This window comes from Elephantulus edwardii, unplaced genomic scaffold, assembly GCF_000299155.1.
Source record: "Elephantulus edwardii isolate Elephantulus edwardi_28Jun2011 unplaced genomic scaffold, EleEdw1.0 scaffold00005, whole genome shotgun sequence".
Classification (NCBI taxonomy): Eukaryota; Metazoa; Chordata; class Mammalia; order Macroscelidea; family Macroscelididae; genus Elephantulus; species Elephantulus edwardii.
In genome coordinates, this window is record NW_006399755.1 from 10,778,487 (window position 1) to 10,801,360 (window position 22,874).

General features: G+C 44.3%; 1 protein-coding gene across 1 annotated transcript; it reads left to right on the forward strand.

The window, feature by feature from the left end:
- The first annotated feature begins 3 nt into the window (after positions 1–3).
- On the forward strand, positions 4–16,057 carry MRPL37 (mitochondrial ribosomal protein L37). Its single transcript, XM_006879713.1, has 7 exons — positions 4–160; positions 3,751–3,934; positions 4,028–4,143; positions 7,781–7,966; positions 10,888–11,045; positions 13,894–14,097; positions 15,980–16,057. Exons 1-7 carry the CDS (start codon positions 4–6, stop codon positions 16,055–16,057), a joined length of 1,083 nt encoding a protein of 360 aa, XP_006879775.1.
- The last annotated feature ends 6,817 nt before the right edge of the window (positions 16,058–22,874 follow it).

The window sequence follows — 22,874 nt, forward strand, 5'->3', positions numbered from 1 at the left end:
AAGATGCACTTCGTCCCCGGGTTGGCGCGACCGGTCTTCTCGCCCTGGGACCGCGGCTGGTTTCATCCGAAGTTCCACCGCTCTCCCCCGATTCAGGAGCAGCCGTTGTACAAGGACCAAGCCTGCTACATTTTCCACCAGCGTTGCCGCCTCCTCGAGGGTGAGGTCCCAGGCCAGGCGGGAGGACATCCAGTTTCTCTGTCCTGATTCTTTGTGACCTTGGGCAAGTCAGAGAAACTTCTGGCATCCTCGAGTTCTTCGTCTGCGAAATAGGGCCGATAGTGATTGTATCTTGGGAGAACGGTCAAGATTAAGTGGAGTATAGATAAGAAAACGGGGTGAACTGGAAAGAAACTTGTCAGAGGATAGTAGAATTTGAGTATCAGAGGGAAGAAATCTGGTTCTAGGCTCAGAACCTCTAACTCCTTGTGTGACTTAGAGCACAATGGTTGAACTTTCTGAGCCTGTTTCCCAAGAAGTGATGATTTTAACTTGATGACCTAGAATTGACCTTTCCAATTCTGACATCCTGGAGATGTGAACCTACATTTAAGAAACAGATGGAGGAAGAGTGTAATGGGGGGAGGGGGATTGTAGAGTGTTCTCTCTCCAGGCTCATCACTTATTTTACAAAATTGTTAATGGGACGGAGAGAGGAAATACCCACAGGTTCTCTGTGGGTTAATAATGAAGATAGTACCAGTCAGCCCCCACTTCTCAGATCAATAGCCTTTGTGAAAAGTCAGAACTGAGTGGTTTTCAAAGAAAGTATCTAGAACTAAAAGCCTAGTGCACTTTTCTTTCCACTGCTTAGTGGTAAGAAGCTGCGCTGCAATCCCGAAGTCATGCGGTTCGAGGCCACCAGCAACTCCACAGGAGAAGGAAGGATGGGCTGTCTTCTTCCCTTGAAATTAAATGCCTCTGAAAACCCGCTGAAGGGTCAGCTGTGGGTCATTTCTGACTCTACACAAGAACAACTCTTGCTGGTAACAGGTCGAAATGCCTGAGCCACAACCAGCCTGCCAACTTAAGAGACAGCAATTTTCACAGTGTATGTGGAGAAAGGACTTTTTCGTGAGCTCTTTCTCTGTTCTCTATGTCAATAGCTGTCTCTGTCATAGGGAGATAGGGTAGGGCAATAAAGCACAGTTACTGAGGCCACTGGGAGTGGTATTTTCCAAGGAGGAATTAAAGTGCCTTGGTAGTATAAGTAGTTAAGCATTTAGCCATTAAGCAGAGGTCAGTGGTTTGAACCTACCATCTGCTCCACTGTACAAAGCTGGGCACTCTGGTAAGATTTATAGGCTTGTAAACCAATGGGACAATAGTGCTCTGTCCTATAGGATTGATATGAGCCCAAATTCACTGTGACAGTGGAGAAGACTTGGTAGTACAGTGGTCACAGAGCTTGACTAACTAATGGGTTGAAAGACCCACCAACTGTTCCTTGGGGAAGAAAGCTGTGGCAATCTGCGTCTATAGATTTAAAGCCTTCAAAAGCTTAAGTGGCAATTCTACTCTGTTTATAGGGTCGAAATTGACTTGACACGTGTTGGTTTGATTTTTGTTTTGTTTATTTGTTGAGTTTTTTTGGGTTTGGGTTTTTGTTTTGGTTTTTTTTTTTTTTTTTCCTTAAATTAAGAGAGACCTGGCAGGATGTAGAGGCTAAGCCAGAGAATGAAGTTCCAAGTTTGAGAGCACTTAGCCAATTGCCACTTCTTAAGCTGCTCAAACCCATTTCCGAAAGCTGGTTATTCAGTCTTTAGACACTTCACTGTCCTCACCGGTTCCTTTGAAGGACCTCACAAGACTTGATACCCTTGACTGACCCTGGTAATAGGATACCACATGGACAAATACATTAGCAGTGTTTTAGAAGTTAAGTTTACACTTGTTTGATTACTAAGATGAAAATGCATCTTACACTTTCACCACTTGTAGAGAGGTTCTGTAAAGATTGTAATGAAATTCTGCAAGATGCAGAGCTTATGAAAACAGTAATGAAGAGATTGTGGATTTTAGGGCAGACAGAGTTGGGTTCTCATCTCAGCCTGTCACTTACAGAGGTGAAGGAACTTGAAGCCCATTCTCCACAGCAAATCTTCCATTCCATAAAGTCCCACCTAACTGGTAGTCAGGCTGGCACCATGTAAGCAGATGGTGACACCCAATAAATGGCAACTCCTAATGTTGTTGTTAGATGTCACTGAGTTAACTGAAACTCTAGTGACCTATGACCAACAGATCTGAACCTTGCCCTATCCTGCACCATTCTCTTGATTTCTGTCATACTCAAGCTCCCAGGATCCCTGGATCAATTACTACCTTGCTGCTAAATTCAAGGTTAGTAGTTTGAACCCACCAGGGAGAAAGATGCATTGTAATAAACTTGTCAATACTGGGCTTTTATTCATTTGCTCATCTAACTATTGTGTTGGTTTTGACTCATCACAACCTTCCATCAGAGGCCATAAATCTTAAAGGAAGGGGATTGCCCATCTTTTTTTTTTTTAAATTATTTTTGTGTGCGTGTACCGTCAAATCAGATCTGACTGGTACAGGAGGAGATTGCCCCTCCTTCCCCGGCAGAGCATCTGGTGGATTCGAACCGTGCACCTCTGGGATTGTGAGATTGCCCATCTTTCTCCCAAGTGGCAGCTGGTAGATTCTAACTGCCAGAGACTTGCAGCCTTTTGGTCAGCAAAACGTTCTACAGTCTCTATCACCAGACTTCCCGTGTTCATATATTCACTCAGACTCAGTGCCTTTGAATCTGAACCAGCTCATATGCTTCCAAGACTGTCAGTCACTCAGCAGTAGATCGCCACTACAGAGAGGTGCAGGTCTGTACAGTCTAGGTCACCAGGGCTCCCCATTCATGTGCTAGCAAATGATGAGATACTAATATTTTATCCAGCTTCAAGTTGACGGACTAAATTCCAGTACTAAAAGTCAGGTTAACCCTAATCTAGTGTCCTTTATACTATACCACAAAATATAGAAGTTACATTTTTAAACGTAAGTATGTCTGTTGTGATGATCTGTGATCCTTAAAGCAAAATGCTTCATTGCCTTTTTTTTAAAAAATGTGTTTTGTTCAATAGTGGTCTATGTTGTTGATGCTGTTGATTCCAAACTTGTGGTGACTCTGTATATGCAGAGTAGTGGTACTCTGTTCTCATTGCCTCTCATTTCTCACACAGAGATATTGCCAGGTAGTTTCCCCTAAAGGATGTAAACTGAGTCCATTCCACCTCATGGTTACCCAGCATGTTTCAGGCAGAACCATGTTCCACAGGGTTTTGAGACAGTGTTCAGAGGCAGATCACCAGGCCTTTCCTCTGAAGTGACTTCAGACTGTCAGTCTTTCATTTAGTAGTTGAGCTCATAATCATTTGACCATCCAGGAACTTCCAGCCATATGCTTATTGGGGACAAATGTGATTCTGTAGTGGTGAATGAACATAAATGATGTAGAAATTATCTCAGCTACAGTTCGAATGCCTTGACAGAAGCTTAACTACTTGAAATAACTGTTAATCAGCTTTAAACAGAAAGTCCTTCCTCAAGTTGAGTTAAAATCTGATGTTTCTGAGGTCTCCCCATTTCATTTTTTATTCTGACCTCTTAGGTATCAAAGAGCAAATCCATTTCTCAAGGCAGCCTTTCCCTTATGCTAGTCTGCATCCTTAAGTGTCTTCTCCTTTGTCATCTGTGTCTCTCTTTTTCCCCCTCCTGATTACTCCAAAGGTATGAAGCAGGCCCTCTGGCTTACCAAAACCAAGCTAATAGAAGGCCTCCCGGAGAAAGTGCTTAGCCTTGTTGATGATCCAGACAATCACATAGAGAACCAGGATGAGCGCGTTTTGAACGCGATTTCTCATGCCAGGCTCTGGCACTCCACTGAAGACATCCCCAAGAGAGAGACCTACTGGTAAGTTTCTAGACTACTTAAGATTTCTCACTGATAGATCCTGTAGTCATCCTGCTGCTTTTAAGTCATTCATTTGTTGTTTCTTTCTTCAAGCCCAATCATTGTGGAGAGTCTGATGCAGCTGTGTAGGTCTCAGATTCTCAAGCATCCTGCTTTGACCCAGCGGATCTGTGCCAAAAACTACTCGTTTTCTACGAGCTGGAATCGAGGTTGGTCATTTCGTACATCAGAAACCTTGGTCTGTTTTTTTGGTCTTAGTCCTTCCACCAGATCGTATTTCAAATCACCCTCACCCCATACCTGTCCTCACTCCTGTACCAGATAACATTTTTATAGGCTCAGACACATTTCCCAAATCATTAGCCATGTCTCAGCCTTTTTTTTTTTTTTTAATTTAAAAAAAAAAAAATTCCCCTAAGACTATTAATTCAACAGGAGTTCCGGTGATGCAGTTGTAAAAAACTCAGCTGTTAATTGAAAAGGTCAGCGGTTTGAGCCTACAGGCTGCTCTGTGGGAGAAAAATGTGATAGTCTGCTTCTGTAAAGACTTATAGTCTTGGAAACTCTGTGGGACATTCTCCTCTTTCCTGTAAAGTTGCTGTGAGTTGAAATTGACTCGCAACAATCGCTTTGGTTTGGTTAATTCAATAATACTGAGTGTCTGCTTTGTGCTTGGGAATTCCTAAACGCTGAAGATAAGGAAGAGGTAACAAAGTGTATGTCTTCTTTGTCCTCGCAAAGCTCATATTCTAAGCCTTTTGATCTCCGTTCATTCTTCTCTTCCAAATCCATTTTCTGCTTACCTGCTAGACTGCTTTTTGTAAAGTACAAGTCTTTCTCTGTCCCTCCGGTTTCACAGCCTTCACGTTCTCTCAGCTTAAATCCTTTAGGTTGTTCCACAAGGTCCTGTGTGTTTTGACATCCCTCTACCTTTTTAGTCTAACTTTTGTATTACTAACCTGCCATCCCTAAAATTTAAACTTAGCACATACCGAGCCTGAAATTTTTTTATCTTTGTGCATTTTCACATACTGTACATTGGCCTGGAATGATTTTTTTGTTGTTCATTTAACTGCATTTCACTTGACTCTAAGACAACTCTGTCTTCCTCTCGTGAGTGCAGGCATGGTTATTTATTCCCTGTGTGCTCCTGCTGCTCATTATGTGTAGCTTTGACACAGCACATACTACACTAGATCGTCATTATCTCATCTCTTTCCTTCCTGCTCTGTTAAACTGTCAACTCCTGGTGGCAGGGACTGCCTTCACCATTTTTCTCTGTAGAGTTTAACAGTTCTCAACTAAAGGGAGAGATGAGTAAATATCAACTCCCAGGTGTTTTGTGTAGCGACTTGGCACAGACATTCTGACTGGTGAATTCCTGGGACAGAAAAACTAGTTACGGAATAATTTTTTAAATTTCTAGGACATGGGTTTGATCTGGCTTCTCCAGATCCTTTAAGTATGAGCTTCCTGGCTAGGAGTCAGCTTTGCAGAGGTAATGGTACCACTAAGGAAATTAGTGAACCTCATTAATAGAGGAGTGCTTGTTGGCTCATCATCAAGTATTACCTCTAATTAAACTGCCCCATTTGGAGCTGTCACTGAAGAAGGGATGTGGAGGGAATTGAATTAGAAACCACACTAGAGTAGTCTGTGGGGAGACTCTAAACCCCAAGGTTAGGAGAGGTCCAGGCACATTTATTTTCCTTGAAGATTCAGTGTGCGGAAACAGGAAATACTTTAGAAGACTATTCTTGAGGTGTGAGTATGATGTATTTTAACAGGCAGACCAGAATTTATTCATACACAGATGTCCTGCATCTTCTTTACATAATCTGGTAAGCAAAGTCACATGCTAATTAATTAGTTAAATGACAGTGCTGATGCTCAAACCAATTTTTATTCTATGATAAAGCCCACCTTTATTACCATCACCTTATGATTTGGACTGTTTTTAAAAATCCAGGCACCTTCAGAGAAATATTTGCCTCCCTGAAGACCCCTTGGGCCATTCTAGGGGTCTTCCCAGGAACATTTTATCTGGTGGAGGCATGTGACCTCATAAGGACTTTTGTGAAGGTCACCCATGGTCTACCAAGCTTGTGATAAGAAACTTGTTGAGTAGACAGATAGACATTGGTTCCTTCATACCACTTCTATCAAGTGTACAGATTTCATGAGTCTTTCTGACTGGCTCAGTTATTTTCACAATCATTTATTGGGACCCATCTAGCCCTTTTTTATAATACTTCTCTTTTTCTATTCTTCCTTCTCCGCCATGATATACACTATTCACCTGCATTGAACTCTGCCATAAGATTGCACACATCTCAGGAAGGAACCCACACACTCACGGCACTCTCACCTCAGGGAAGGGACCTTCACACCACTCTCACCGCATGGAAAGGACCCTCACACCCACCCTCACCTCAGGGAAGGGACCCTCACACCCACCCTCTCCTCAGGGAAGGGTCCTTTACACCCACCTTCACCTCAGGGAAGGAACCCTCATACCACTCTCACCTCAGGGAAGGGACCCTCACATCTACCCTCACCTCAGGGAAGGGACTCTCACACCTACCCTCATGTCAAGGAAAGGACCCTCATACCCACCCTCACCTAAGGGAGGGAACATTCACACCCACCCTCTCCTCAAGAAAAGAACCCTCATTTAAAAAGAAAGAGGGAGGATAAAAGATTGCATACTTCTGTGTCTTGACCTTAATTAGAAAGTTTTTCCTCCTCTTTCTCTGCCTGGTAAGCTCTTACACTGTGGATTTTTTTTTTTTAAACTAAAGGCAATTTGTCTCCCCCAGAGGCCATTTGGCAATATCTGGAGCCTCCCCCTTTCCCCCCCAATTAACTCTTCTCCTTGTAAAGAAAAAACTCTTGGGGAGCTCTGGTGGCCTAGTGGCAAGAAGCTGCATTGCAATCCCAGAGGAACACGGTTCGAATCCACCAGATGCTCTGCCGGAGAAGGAGGCGCAATATCCTCCTGTACCAGTCAGATCTAATTTGACGGTACACGCACACAAAATAATAATTAAAAAAAAACAACAAACTCTTTCATTGTTATGCAGTTCCTCCCCCCCAAGTTCACTCCACTATGCAGCCTTCACTCTGGACTTCTGTAATGACAAGAATACCCATTCATAGATCCCTTTTAAACAGATCTCTCCCTCGTCTGTTTCAATGTCATATACATCATTCCTCCCCTCCTTTTCTGTCTTTCCTCAACCCTGATGGTCTGGAGACATTTTTAATTGTCATGTCTTGGAAAATGGAGTGAAGAAGATGGGTGCTATGGGCATTTAGTGGGGACAGAGTAGGAGTGCATCTGAACATCCTACAGTGAGCAGGGCAGCCCTCCTCACTCACTGAAGAATTATTTTGTCTGAAATATAAGTTGTGCCAAAGTTGAAAGCCTCACTTTTATGCATTCTTCAAAATTTAGTTCTGAGTCTTTGCCTCTGGTCTTCCAGAAAGGGCCAGTTTTAGTCTCAGTTCGTACTTCTGTGGTAGTCCTTACTACGTGGTGGGCTTCTCTGGAGCAGACAGTAGTAGCTCTCGCTCATTTTTACATGGGTGGAAGAGGATGAGCCATCAGAGACCATGAGGTCTCAGGGTTCATTGGAAAGGAAACTCAAGGAAGAAAGGTGAATTGTTTCATCTCCCTCTGATGAATCGCGGATCAGCATCTTGACTGAAGTTTTATTTTCTAATGAGGCTGACTTATAGAAAAACTGTAAACTACTTAGAAAAACTTGAGCTGAAAACTCCACTAGTCTGGCCTTAGCTAAGGGTTTAGACCAGGCTAGAATAATTGTCTTTCTGTCCTTGTAGAGTCTATTCTCCTTCAGGTCCGTGGGTCTAGTGGAACGCGAGTGAGTACCAAGGATCCTCTGCCTGCTGTTGCTGCTAGAGAAAAAGTAGAAGCTACTAAGAATCATGTTCTTGAGACCTTCTATCCCATATCTCCCACTATTGATCTTCAAGAATGCAATGTTTATCACATGAAAAATAACACAGGTGAGTGTCAAAGCCTTGGATTTTTAGGCCGCACACAATGAATGTGCTTTTTTGTAAAGGGGAAAGGATGTACTGAGTATACGCTAAAGCATGTCAGAGATCATGAGGACAGCACAGGATGGGGCATGGTTCAGATCTGTTGTTCACCGTGTCACTGAGTCATAGTTGACTTCGCACCTAATAGCAACAACGGGGATGCGCGGAGATGATGGCCTAACATGGCTTAGAGAAACAGTGCTAAGCTTTGATTTATTCCGGAGTGACATAGTTGCTAGACTATGATTCCTAGCTAAGAGGTTGGCAGTTTGAACCTATAAGAGGAGCCTCGGAAGACTGACCTGGTGATCTACTTCCAGAAGGTCACATCCTTCAAAACCCTGGGGAGCAGTTCTGCTCTTTAAACTTGGGTTCTCCATGAGTTGGAATTCACCCCACATCAGTTAAACAACAGCAGCAATAAGCTTTGATACTCACCACCCATGTTCAGATTAGTTGTGAGGTATGAGGCAAGTAATTTGTTCCTAACATTATTGTAAATGTCTTGCTCTGTTCTTAATAATTATCACTGAATTGGAAGATGGGCAACCAGGGTGCTCTGTACAGGCAAGAATGGTAAAACTTCATCTCACATATTGGTACATGTTATCAGTAGTGGCCGGTCCTTGGAGAAAGACATCTTGGAGAAAGGTGGAGGGTCAGAGGAAGAGAGGACTGCCTTCAACAAGATGAATTGGCACCATGACTGTAACAGTGGGGTTGAGAATGGTGAAGATCGTGAAGGTGGAGTAGCATAAGCCAGAATGCAGATCTGTTGTTCATTGGATTGCTGTGAGTCTAGTCGACTCCAGGGATGGCACCTCACAACACCACTACACTGAATTCAAGTTAATCTCTATTAACGTCACTGTTACCTGTGTCCTTGAAGGAGAGAGAAAGGGTAGAATAAAGCTCGTATGCAGAAATCACCTACAAAGGGTTGGCAGACATTTTTTGTTAAGAACCAGATAGTATTTTAGGTTTTACAGATCATGCATGGTCTTCCACAGGTACTCAGAACCAGTGCCAAGTCAGTTCCAACTCATAATGTCCCTGCATAACATCAGTTCTGACTCAGCATTCCTACAGGATAGATGCTGCCATAGAGTTTCCAAGGCTGTAGATGGGAGCAGACCACTTCATCTTTCTCTTGAGGAGCAGCTGGTGGATTTGAACCACCAAATTTTTGGTTAGTAGCCCAATGCTTATTACAATACACTAGGGCTCTTTAGGCATTCAGAAAGCCTGTACATATGTGAGCATGACTCTGTTCAAATAAGTCCTCAGTTATAAAAGTAGTCATTGGGCCAAACTTGATTTGCAACCTGACATTTGCCAAATCCTAAGCTATAGGGAAGGAAGTCCTGACGATGTAGTTTGTAAAGAGTGGTGCTCTATTGAGAACCCAGGAATAGACCCAGCTATCTATGGTCAACTGATATTTGATAAAGAAATAAAACCTATCAGATGGGGAAATGACAACCTCTTCAACAGATGGTTCTGGCTAAATTGGGATCCACATCTTACACTGTACACAAAAATCAACTCAAGATGGATCAGAGACCTGGGAGTAAAGCCTAAAACCATAAAGTTCATCAAAGACAAACTGGAATCAAGCTTAGATGGCCTAGTCTATGGTATAGAGAGACTGCCAAATTCAGCCAGAAATGCACAATCTGGAGAAGATAAAATTGATGAATGAGACCTAAAGATTAAGTCTCTGTGCACATCAAAAATGTTTTCCAACAGAGTGAAAAGAAAACCTACTGATTAGGGAAAAAACATTTGGCAATATCATCTCAGACAAGGGTCTTATATCAAAAGTTTGCAGAATTCTCCATGGCCTGATAACCCAACTACAAAATGGGCAAAAGATATGGAAAGACTTTTCACGGAGGAAGATAATTTGGATGGCCAATTGACTCATGAAGAAATGTTCCAGTCACTGTCAATAAGAGAGGTGCAAATCAAAACTACAATGAAATACCATCTCTAGTAGCAGTGGCAACGTTCAACAGAACAGCAAGTAATAAATGTTTGAGAGGATGTGGCCAGATCAGAACTATTTAAAGATTGTTGGTAGAATTGTAAAATGGTACAACTACTGTGGAAGGCAGTATGGCACTTCCAGTGCTTGGAATAAACCCCGAGAGAATAAGAACTGAGGCACAGAGACTTATACACCAATGTTCATAGCAGTGTTACTCACCATTGTAAGAACATGGAAACAGCCCAAATGTCCAACCACAAACGAATGGATTGAGAATTATGATATATTCACATGATAGAATACTACACAGCACACAGGAGCAATGATTTTGTAAATTACCACCTAATTTGGGAGGGACTAGAGAGGATTATGCCAAGTAAACTCAGTCCCTTAAGGACAAATATTGTATAAAACCATTATCATAGAATGAGTATAAAGATCGAAGCAGGGAGCAGAGAGATGAGGATGTGGGGGATGGGTGGTGGTGTTAATCATAGAGTCACTATTTAATTGGGGCATGAAGGAAATGGGAAAGATACAGTGTGAAAAACAATGTATATGAACTTTGAAAATAAATCAGTATAAAATAATTTTTTTTAAAAAAAGAGTTGTGCTATTAACCCAAAGACGGCCTATTGTGGTTCGAATTCACTAACTCTGGGGGGGGAAAGAGGGGCTGTCTCTTCTTCTGTGATTTAAAGCCTTAGAAACCCACTTTTGGGGTCAAGTATGAGTCTGTTCTGATTCCATGGAAATGAAGCTTCAGCTCCCGGGATAGATCTGTCTTTACTGAGTTCCTCTGTGGTGTCTAACACTGAGCTAAGGGTGAGGTGACTTTCCTGAGGCTAGTGACAGGCTTACTGATCTAACCCTCAAATCATCATGTATCCTTTAGGATTCCGGGAAGATCATCCTTATCCATATCCCCATACTCTGTACTTCCTGGAGACAGCTAATTTACGACCACACCGCTTTCGTCCAGAGCAGCTGCGGGCCAAGATGGTCCTTTTTGCTTTTGGCAGTGCCCTGGCTCAGGCCCAGTGCCTCTATGGGGTATGTATGTGTAGAAAACTAATTTACATGATATCCTGTTTTACACCACACAAAGAAAGGATATGGAGGATCCTTGCTTAGCTTTGTGACTGATTTCAGTTGTTCCACAGATACTCCTATGTAGCATCTGCTGAGGACCTATAGTGTGCCCATGCTTTACATAATAAGGTAACTCATTTGTTGGTCCCAGTAGTGCATAATATCTCACTGGATCCCCATTTCCCAGAGTGTAAGTCACAAGCTTGTCCAGCAGTACTGTGTGGTAGAGCAAGGACTGGAACTAGACCCAACTCCATAGGCACATGATTTGTCCTAGAGCACGTGCATCTGTGCTGTAACATTTCAGAACGGGAGCACAAGACTCCTTCAGGCAAACAGGAGGAAGTGCAGCCATAGAGAAGGCTGAGACCTACCTGTGATGTCAGGGAGAGCCTAGAGGCGATCTCAGGGACTAGGATGATGTAGAATGAAGCCCAAGTCATTGTCACAGAGAACAGTACCAAGATAGAGGGAAGCCTGACCCTGTAGGCCAGGGTGAATGATAGTACAGGAGCCCCCAAGAGGGCCTGCGGCACCAGATCCCTGGTTCTGGACAAGGAGGATTCTGAGAGCTGCTGAAGGCTTCCCAGGTCTTGGCTAGTGCCTAAGCCTCTCCTAGGGAAGTGAAGACATTTCAAGAGTTCTGTCTCCCAGCCTGCTTTGTCAAGGAACTAGATAGGCTGGAGTGGTGTGGGCTGATGAATTAGGGGATGAGGGCTTGCCTGCATGGGGCATCTGGTATGTGTTAGACATCTAATGGGGGTGCTCTCTCTGTGTGGTCCTCTGAATGTCATTTTGGACTGGCAGTGGCAGCAACTTCTGAGAAGGTATTAGTAATTAGTAATGCAAGTTCTCAAGCCCACTCCAAGTCCATAACCTTGAAGGGAGGCCCGTCAATCAGTGTTTTAACAAGCCCTCCAGGTAAGTAAGACAAGATCAAGCTTGAAAACCCCTGCTGTAAAATTCAAAAACTATTTTATTTAACCTGTAGCAACCTAGGTAGCAGATAAGTATTAGTTTTCATTGTACAGATTAAGGGTCAGCAAGACTGTCACTTGCCAAGGGTCACACAACTGAGACCTCTAAAACCTTAGGAGCTCCCACATCTTTATGTGACTTTTTGTATCCTCCTGTTCTTTTACTGTGTGATATACCTGAAAGTTCAGATAGATTAGGAAACAGCTCATAAGAGAAAAGCTAGGATTGAAGCCCTGATTTCTCTGATTTTGATATATGTGCTGCCTTCCTACTCGGGTCAGGCAAGATGGTTCTCTACAGGTCCCAGGACTGTAGCTTCTGTGCCAGCTACTGCCAACAGAGCATAAGAAGTGATGCTGCCACTAATTGCCACCTGGTTGGGTAGAGCAGAAGGGCCCCCACTCCCTCCAGGTACAAATTATTCCTGGGGCTGTGAAGTTGAGCAATTATGGGAAGAGCCTCTGTGTAAAAGGTAAAATTGCTGAGAAATTTATGTACTACCTGCAGTTTTATTGATCTGTAGAGGGAGATAAGAGTCAATACAGAATTCTTGGCTAACACTTAAAGGTACTTTTCCCTTTCTTTATTTCTCATGCGGTTAAGAACCAGTACTTTCCAAGGCCGACAGCCTCAGTGTGGCCCACACTGGGGTCTGACAGGCAGTGTGCCTAATGTCAGGTTCAGTCCTGGAGGTGTGGATGTTGGCGGCTTTATTGAATCAAGGATGCTCTGCTTCAGGGGGCCTGCCTATTGGATCTTTGTCCAGTAGATAGTGATCACCAATCAGTGGACTGCTGCAGAATCTCATTCAGGTGTTCATGTAATTGATCATACAAACTGGAACGTCACAGAAGTGAGAAGGGGTGCTCCTGTCATATTGAGAGAATGTGTGTAAGCCAGAACCAGGATTAAGGTGCTTGACAGTGTAGTGTCAGAAAGAAAGAGCAAACTGGGGACTGAACTTGGTGCTTTCATTTTTTCACGGATGATCTTAAGCAAATTATACCACTTCTCTGAGCCTCAGTTTTCTTGTCTGTTAAATAGGAATATACCTCTAGGTTTATGAGATTTGGTACAACTCCGTAAAACTGGCCTGATGCCTGGCACATAAATGGTTGCTAGCATTATTACCATTATTAAATGGTAAGAATTGAAAGAGATAATTAGCAAATATGTTGACTTATGCTGATAGCCACTGGAGCGGACCCTCTGGGAATGTGGCCCATTCTGAGTTGTTGAGAGCTTTGAGCCCAGGTGAGATGCATGTAGACTAGAGTGTCCCAGGACACCGGCCTTTGGGAGCAAGGCAGATGTGGAAGAGTGCACGGTTTAGCCTCAGCCAGTTATGATTCTGAAGCCACACGTCTTTTTTGACCTTAGAGAATTCACTGTACTTTGCTGAGTCTCAGTTGTCTCCTCTGTTAAGTGGGGTAAGTGCTGAAAGATAGGTAGTACGTATCATCATTGACGTGCCATGTTAACATATGATGAAGCTGATTTCACTGTGTCACCATCAAATAACACCAAGAGTTTGAAGCCTGTCCCCACTATTGACTTCCTAGTTCACCTTGTTGGACTGTGCTGCTTGTTCAGTAATCACTTCAGTAGCAGGTGCTCCAGCTAAAGAGTAGGTACCCTGGAGCCAGGAGAGGGTAAGGGAAGGCCTGGCCCTTACCTCCTCATTCTGTTTTAATTCCCCATAGGTACAGTCAGTTGCTCAATGAGAGTGGGTAGTTGTTTTAAAGGTCAGAACTGGAAGCTGCCTATTTTGCGCTGTTCCTCACCTCCGTAGTTGCTAAGTCATCTTCCTTATTGTCTCATTTTCTCTCAGGATGATCCCAAGGTTTTGGAGCAGCCAGTGACTGTGCAGAGTGTGGGCACTGATGGCCGCCTTTTTCAGTTCCTGGTGTTCCAGCTGAACACCACCGACCTGGCCTCGGATGCAGGTGTCAAGAATCTGGTCTGGGTGGACTCAGACCAGCTCCTCTATGAGCATTTTTGGTGTCGCCCAGTGATCAAGAAGAAAGTGATGGTGGTGAGTCCAGCCATCCCCAGCCTGGTGAATGAACCAGAGCTTTAACTTGTCCTGCCCAGAATGAGGGGTTAGTTTAAAAGGATTCTTTGTGGGAGGGACCCTGATTTGAAAGACTTCGAGCACTAGATCTCTGTCTGGAGGACTACTTCAGCCCTGCCTATCACCTAAGTCAGTGCCTTCCACCCAGGGGCTTGCCCCAGCACCTCCATCTCACCCACCCACCTCCTTCTGTACTCCTCTCTTCCGTTCTGTCTGACTTTGCATGCTCCTCAGGGTGCCCTGCCGCATGTCTGCTTGAAGTCTTCGTAGAAACTGCTGGTTTTGCATAGGAAACTGTTACTTCTTCCTCTGACACTGTTCCCTGTTTCTTCTGTCATCTATTTTTCCTTCCAGATTTGCCATAAGTATCCCTTGCTCTGGGAAACCTTACTCCCGCCTCCTCCACCGGGCTGGCTTCTGTGCTTTCATTGAGACCCTCGCTCCCTTGTTTCCCCCATCACAACATAGTCATACCCTACTGTACATGGTTCTTTCCTCCACTTAACTGAACTCCAAACTCCTCGATAGCAGGGCCGTGAATGATGAATTCGCCTCCTTCTGTCAGTACAGATTCTGTCCTGTCACTGTCACTGCTACACTGTGCTAAGCCTGTAGAGTCCAGCCTGCATTCCATGTAAGGGGAAAGACAATATCTACAGGGAGTAATAAGCATTCTGAAGAATCATGGAGCAGGATCAGGGAGTGAGAGAAGACAAAGGATGGGGGCTGCAGCATCTATGACGAGCTCTATTCTCAGTATCCAGCCAGGGTCTTCCCTATATTGTTAAATAGACCTGGTGTTGAGCCTTTGAACGTTATCAGCATAGTGTAATTAATCCTCCAGCATTTATCAGTGCGATGCCTTCCAAGTCTGGGCCCTTCTCCTTGTCCCGCCTCAGTCCTGACAGTGTGTCTCTTCCCTGTGTAGTCACACAGCCTCCTCCAGGCCTTTGCCCTTGGTCTTGCTCGGCTTCACCCTTTTCATGTCGTGAGGTCCTCTTCCTCTGTCCTCCTCCTAGGACTGCTAGCCAGGGTCTTTAGGACCCATGACATCTACATTGCACAGTACTTAGATCCGGGCCCTTCCTGCTTTGGTCATACAGCTCCTGCTTGTCTCTCCAGCTTCATTTCCTGCCGCTCTTCCTCCACCCACTCCTCTCCCATCCCACCAGCCCCGGGCTCCAGCTTGGTCCTGCCCTGCACGTACTCGTCTCTACCTCCATGCCATCACATGTGTTGGCCTCTCCAAAGTCTCCTTCTTTTTCATTCTGGCTCATTCTAGTTGCCCTTGAAGATGTTTGGGAGGATTTTTTTAGTTTTTGACAGTTTTTTTCCCACTGTATAGCAAGTGATGAAATAGTCATTTTCTGTTCATTTTCCATAGCGTCCTCTCTCACTCCCACCCGTTGAACACCTGCCTCTAAGTTCCTTGAGTGCAGGAGTCAGATTCCAGTTAGTACTCGGTATCTGGCACTGGGTACTGGTGGAAAAGTACCTATAAATATTGTGGAACAAGTGAGGGATTATTGTCCATAGAATTAAGAGGTGACAGGCCATTTGTTCCTGGTAGTTGACGTGGGAGGGATTAGGAAGCTGAAGTGTGGAGAGAGGATTTGGTTACGGGGTAGTTGGAGAGCTTCATGTCCTCCTCCTGGTCCCATGCCCCTCAGGCATCTCGTCTGTGCCATTGCCCCAGTACTTCTCTGTGGTCCATGAGAGAGGTGATGTCAGAGAAAGAAACAGTTATTATCCAGGCACTTAGAAATTACATAAAATTGACCTTTGTTTTAATTGCTGCTATTAAATCTGGTAGCAGGATTCTAATGGGCTGTGTTCTTTCCAGGAACCTGTAGGGCCAGTTGGTTACCAGCCAGAAACATTCAAGAAGTTCCTCGCTCTGTATTTGCATGGTGCTGTGTGAGCTGAAGATTATTCAGAGCCCTCTTGCCCTTCTCCCACTGAAGATCCTGCATTTTGGGTAGTCCCTGGGCTCTGCCCAGAGCCTGTGTAGCCTGTGGTCCCTGTATAGCCTGGTGGTCTCCCTAAGAAGAAAGGGCCTCCACATGCTCTGAAGCCTATAATTGATATGAAGATGTTGTTGAAAGAGGGACTCACATTTGTGTCTATGCCTGTGGTGTGTATCACACTAGCCAATTAAATGCCATCTCTGGAACCTGACCTGTCTCAGCTGTGACCCAGCTCTGCCCTCTGCCCCTTCTCTGACTGTTGATCAACATCTTTGACTCTGAGGTATTTTCTTCATCCAAAACATGGGACTAAAATTGCATACCTAGTTTCAAGGGTTACAGCTTGAGTATTTGAGTGATGGTTGCATAAGGAAGTCTTGTGATACGACATTATCTCCTGAAAATTAATTAACAGCTCTATGAGATAGATTCTGTGACCTTTCATTTATGAGCAAGGAAAGTAAGGCTAAAGGAAATTCCATCATTTGCTCCAGGTTCATGGCAGAGCCAAAATTCTGTCTGACTCTAATGTACATCATGCACCAGGCTGAATCCTACCAGCATTGATGGGATCTGGGTCCTTAATAATGATTTGACCTTGATAATCTGCCAGTGTCTCTGAACACATTCCTTGCCGGGACTACAGAAAATCTGAAAAGAACATTCATTGTGGACTGCACTGCAATCCCCAAGGCATGGAGTTCGAGGCCACCAGCTGCTGTGGGAGAAGAATGGGCAATCTCTGAAAGCCTGTCAGAGGATCTGTTATGGGTTGGTTCTGTTTCTCTGGTACACAGCACAACTACATCCCAGTTAATGGTCCAAGGTTACTTCTGGTTCAGTCGATCTTGCTAATCTTCACACACTTGCAAGGCAATGCAGTTTGTGTTTTGTATTTTTAATTAAAGAAAAATAGCATTCTTTGTATGTGCCAGGCACTGTTCTAGGATCTAAAAGTGAGAAAGCTTGAATAGAATAAGGAATTTTCCCAAACTTGCAGAGCTACATACAATTTTAGGTCAGGTTCCCCTGGAAACAGACTTTGGAATGAAGATTTGCATGTTGCAAGTACGGGAGAACTTTAAAGATCAGTACCTGTGAGAACGCTGGTGTGGTCTCTCCTGAGACCTGGCCTGCTCCCTGGGAGTTCTGGAGCTGAGTTGTCCCTGCTTTCCCACCCTGAGGCAGATGGCTGAGCTTTCACATAAACCATTGTGGATGTATGCTTCTGCTGAGACAGAGAGCCCTTGGATGAGATGGCTGTTTTGGGCTGAGAGCAGTTCCAGAAGAGGGCCTTGTTGAGACCAAATAAGCTTCTAGAAGCCAAGGAGTATGTGTCTCAGGAGAGATGTGGGAGCACATGGCAGCCATCCCTGCCTGCCAATAGCACGGCAAATTTCCAACCGTCATACATCCAACTCAACACAGGCTGTACTGAGAGAAGCCCTCAATGCCGAGAACCTCAGGTTTCCTCAGGAGTTGATCTGCAATCTGGAAAATTCTGTGATCCCTGTTGCCTATCTTACTTTCTATTTAATAAATAATAACACTTGCATATAAATGGTGAAAATTCAAGGAGGTCAGAAAAGTAGTAATGTTCGGTCACCCTATTCATGGTAATCTGTAGATCTCTTCACTGGGGGTAACCAAAGTTTAGGGTTTCTCGTTTGTGTATGTGTGTGTAGTTTATATATAGATGTACATTACTGTAAATCATCCTAAATATAGACTCTTCCACACCTTTTTTCACTTATTATCTTGGGATTATAAATTCTTGCCACATCAGCATATGACATCTAGTTTATTCTTCTGAGCAGCTACATTAATATCTATTGATGGTCATTCAGCTTGTTTCCGGTTGTTAGCTATTACAAATAATGCTGCACTGAGCATCCTTGTTTGTGGGTCTTAGAGTACTTTTGCCAGCATAACCATTGGGTATATTCCTAGAAGTAGAATTGCTGAGTCAGAGATTTTAAGAACACAGAACACTCTGGTGAGTGTATAGAGGACAACTTGGCAGGGCTGTAGCCGTCCGGCTAGGGGCCTTTGCAGAGCTGAGTGAGGGATGATGACTTGAAGCAGTCTTAAGCAGTTTCCTATGGGAGGACTTAAACTTCCTGCCATCATTCTTCCCTACCACAGAGGAAAGAGATTGCCCATTAGGCCACCAGACCTCCCTCACCTTTTAGTTATCCCACACCTACACTTTTGTATGCTAAAGTCTGCCCAGACTTCCTCTCACAATGTAATTGTCTATCAGCATATAATTTAAGATTTTCTAAAGTAACGCCTACCTACCTCAACCACTGGATTACTAGACTACTTCATCTCCTTGGGAGAAGGTAAGAGGTGTTCTCTCGTGCAACTAATGCCTCTGATAACCCACTGGAGGTTCTGCTATGGGTCAGTTTCAATTTGATAGCACACAACAACTGCCATCACGTCTATCCTGACTCCCAGTGACCCTATGACTCTTTACAGAAGCAGACTACCTCATCTATCTCCCAAGGAGCACTTGTGCGTTCAAACCTCTGGCCATTTTGGATTAGCATCTGAATGTCTTAACCACCCCCCCACACACACACCCAGGGAGACAGAGTGAAATTGTGAAGCTAAACCTTGAGGAGCGAGTTACAGTGGCTTAGTGGTAAAGAGTTATATTGCTAACTCAAACGCAAGTGATTAAAATCACCTGCTCGATGGGAAAAAGATAATCGATTTTTTCCTGTAACACTCAGCTCAGTAGCAGGGCCTGTAAGCCCATTGCCCTCTCCCTTGAAGCCCCATGCAGGTGATCTCCACAAGTACAGCAGCCAGAACTGGCAGATTTTACCTTTAGGGAGCTCTGGTGGCCTAGTGATAAGTGCTGCAATCCCAAAAGCACGTAGTTCGAATCCACCAGCTTCTCCATAGGAGAAGGATGGGCAATCACCCATGCCATTTACTGTCTCTGAAAAACCACTGGAGACGGCACACAAACAATAACGTACAGATGAGGAAACAGGCTGTGAGACAACACAAGGTAACATGAAGTACTGAGCTAGAAAGCACACACAGACGAGACCACGACCCCTCCACAGAAATCAGCCCCTTCCCGATGCCCAGTGCCCACCTGCCTCATCCACACCACCTGCCTTATTGCACATTGGAGGGGTTATGTGTCATCAAGATGGCACCAACTCTTAGCAACCCTATGTACAGCAATGAGGTCCTGCTGGATCCTGTGCTGTCCCTGTGCTGTGTAGTATGTAATGAGTTGAACTTCAAACAGAAAGGTCAGCAGTTTGAATCCACCAGCAACAAAGATGGCCAATCTCCTCTCATAACCCAAAGAAGGGTTACTCAGTTGAAACCAATTGGATGACGGTGGATCGTTTTAATTGGCATCTGATGACAGGCTATCCTGCCTGGTCAGGGGTGAGGAGGATGGAAACAGAAGAACTACATGAGATCAGGAACAGGTCACACTTCATGTAAAACTCCCACTATAAACATGGGAGAGGCTGGAGAGCATTATGCTGAGTGAACTAATGCAGTCTCATAAGGATAAACACTGCATAAGACCATTACTGTAAAAATAGAAGGATAACTAGTAAAACATGTATGGGAACTCAAGAGGGGAGGACTGAAGATCAGTAGGGGTGAAACCACAGAGTTGCACAGTTTGGTGGATGGAGATGGGAGATGGAGGAAGGAATCAGGTGAAAAGACAGGGTAATGATGGGCAAGGTCCAATGCTGATTAATTTTAAGAGTATTTTGTTTTTATTAGTGTGTGTGTGTGGGTGTGTGTGTGTGTACTATCAAATTGGATCTGTCTGATACAGGAGGAGATTGTCCCTCCTCCAGCAGAACATCTGGTGGATTCGAACCACGTGCCTCTGGGATTGCAGTGCAGCTTCTTACCACTAGGCCACCAGAGCTCCTTAATGTTGATTAATTTTATAAAACATAATGTATGGGAATGATTGGATGAAACACAGTGTGAATGAAGAATGATGTGAAACACAGTATGTAAGAACTGTAAGCAAACGAATTTAAAAAAAAATCCCACTATAGGGATCGCTGGTGGCGAATTCCCTAAGGAGTTGCACTGTTAACCCAAAGGAAACACCTCTCTGGCAGTCCCAATCCACCAGCAGCTCCATAGGAGAAGGAATTTCTCCTGTAAAATTTATAGCCTTGGGAAAGCCACTGAAGGGTCGGCTATGAATCAGTTCAAATTCTATGGCAATGAATTTTGAGTTTTTGACAAAGGCACCAGATCCTAAGTCTATCGACTTCTGGGAATTACATATATTTTAAGCATCTGGTTGACCCACTAAAATATTCTGAAAGACTTCAGTAGCCAAGGATATTCTAGTCTTGCACTGGAGGAGAACCATATTCCATAGCTCCTCTCAGTTTCTTCATCTGCAAAATGACAGTAATGTATCCCCCTGTCACATTTCCCCTACTTTGGATAAATAGGCTGCATTGGCCTGGAAGGTTTCAGGTAGGTAGACGTGACCAGGGTTTCAGAAGCCTCTGCTGGCTTTGTGGTAAGGAGATGCACTGCCAATCCAAAGGTATGCAGTTGGGATCTACCATTTGCTCCATAGGAGAAAGCTGGGCAATCTTCCTAAACAACAATTTACAGTCTCTGTTGGTTCTAACTCAATGGTTGTTTCATAATTTGTCTTGCTAAGATGAATAGCAGACTATTTATGCAAAGTTTCAGGTCAACGTAGTCCCAAATGCTTAACCAGCTGTATGTGTCCATGATTTCTAACATGAACCGCTCCATCCGTGGCCCAGTCTCCCAATTCCTCTATGGGCCTTGGGTTCAGATTCGCTAGAAGGTCTCTCAGAGTAATAACCATAGGTTATGTGACTGTAGGTATCCAAGCTGGTTTTGGAGAAACTGGTGAGCGATGGGCCAGGATCCTGTAGACTGTCACTTGTGGCACAGTTGGATGGTGACTGTGAGTGATGCAGGCTGGTAGTGTAGAGACTGCTGAGCAGCTGAAACTATGTCCCATGTGAATGAGCTTTTCCAAAGGAAAAGGACGCTTGGTGTTGAGGTCCCATGAGTCTCTATTAGGATGAGGCTTGGATCCCATCCTTATCCTCTCTCCTTGATACAATAATTACTTCAGCACAAAATAGTTAATCATTGACTAGAGAAGACATCTGAATGATGAACCTTAGACACCCAGAATGGTGCATATCAACAATAACAACAGCATGAAATAGGAGGTTATATGGGAGGGGACTAACTTTGAGCCAGACTCAGACACTGTGACAGCTGCTTGCAGAGACTTGACTTTTTTGGGAAGATGCTGTCCCAGCTGCAGGCCTGACACTTGGAGAAAGGTGGGACAGGATCTCCTAAGGCTTCTCTGCTTCATCTTTCTCTTTTTAAATAAAATTTTAATTTTATACTGGTTTACTTACAAAGTTTGTACACTCTTTTTCCTTAAGGAGAAAGTCTTTAAAGCACACGTGTCACTACATCTTACATTGTCATCTCTTTGACACAAATACTCAGATCTCTGTGACTCTGAGCACACCAGCTTGACCTCTGCTCTTACAAGGTACTTTCTCCTCAGCAACATCAGAGAACATTCCAGAGATGTGCACTTCTTACAGTCCTAGGCACCACTCCTCACCTCAGGGTGACCAGCTCTCAGTCCTTGATTCCTTGATTCTTTCATCCTAGGCATGAGCATCTCTTGGCTTCCAGCCATGACCCAAGGAGTTACATTTTCACACAGAGTATATGTTTGAGAAGGCAGAGTAAATAAATATCCTGGGGTGACTGAGAAGAAGAGAGAAATAGGGTGTCTCAGATGGGTTTCCTAGGAAGACTCTGGGCTGGAGAGTTGAAGCAGGAGGTTTACTGGAGAGTGAGGGTTCCCTGGAGAGAGATGTACAGAAGTGAGGAGGTAGGTTTGGGCAGAGGAAGCTCTCAAGCTGCGAAGACCCTTTGGAGATGTCCTAAATTAAAGACAAGAGGGGAGGGCCTTATCCCACATCAGCAGAAAGTGCTTCAGTTTCTAGTAGAGGCACACAACTGGAAGCCTTGAAGAGCTGAAGAAGAGCAGAAGTGTCAATCCATACCAATACAGGAGTGTGATTTTAGATAGTACTGTGGTCAGGGAGGACTCCCATGAGTAGGTGACATTTGAACAGGTCCTGAATTGTGAGACTAAGCTGGGAAGATCCTTGAGGAGGTAGGAACTCGGGCCAGAGGTCACCAACTCTATTGAGAGGAAGCAGCCTTTTCAGGTGGAAAAGCAGCCCAGAAGCTTGGAGGAGCTTGTCTGAGAAAAAGGGATTGATTTTAACTCCAGTTCTGCCTCTACCTTTGTTTAATTTCCCCTCTGCCCTGATCCTAGGAACCAGTACCTTCATCTACACTCCCCACCCCCACCCCAGGGTTGCTCTTAAAGGCTAAGGTGACAGGAAGCTTTCTACTCACAGCAGCTCCTTTCATTCTTTGGTAGCTGTGTTGCCATGTGTTCTCACAGCTCATTCTGTAACTTCCACTCTGGGGTCTCAACTCTGCCCTCTGAAGCCACATACATTATCTTTCTTAGTTATTTAGTGCTGTTATTGTTATGTGCTGTCGAGTCGCCTGCGACTCATAGCGACCCTATGTACAACAGCCCTATACTCCGCACTGTCTCTGATACTCCCATCCCAATTATCCCAGTCACTGAATCAATCCACCTCATAGAGGGCCTTCCTCTCCTGCGCCGCCCCTCCACCCTCCCAAGCATGATGT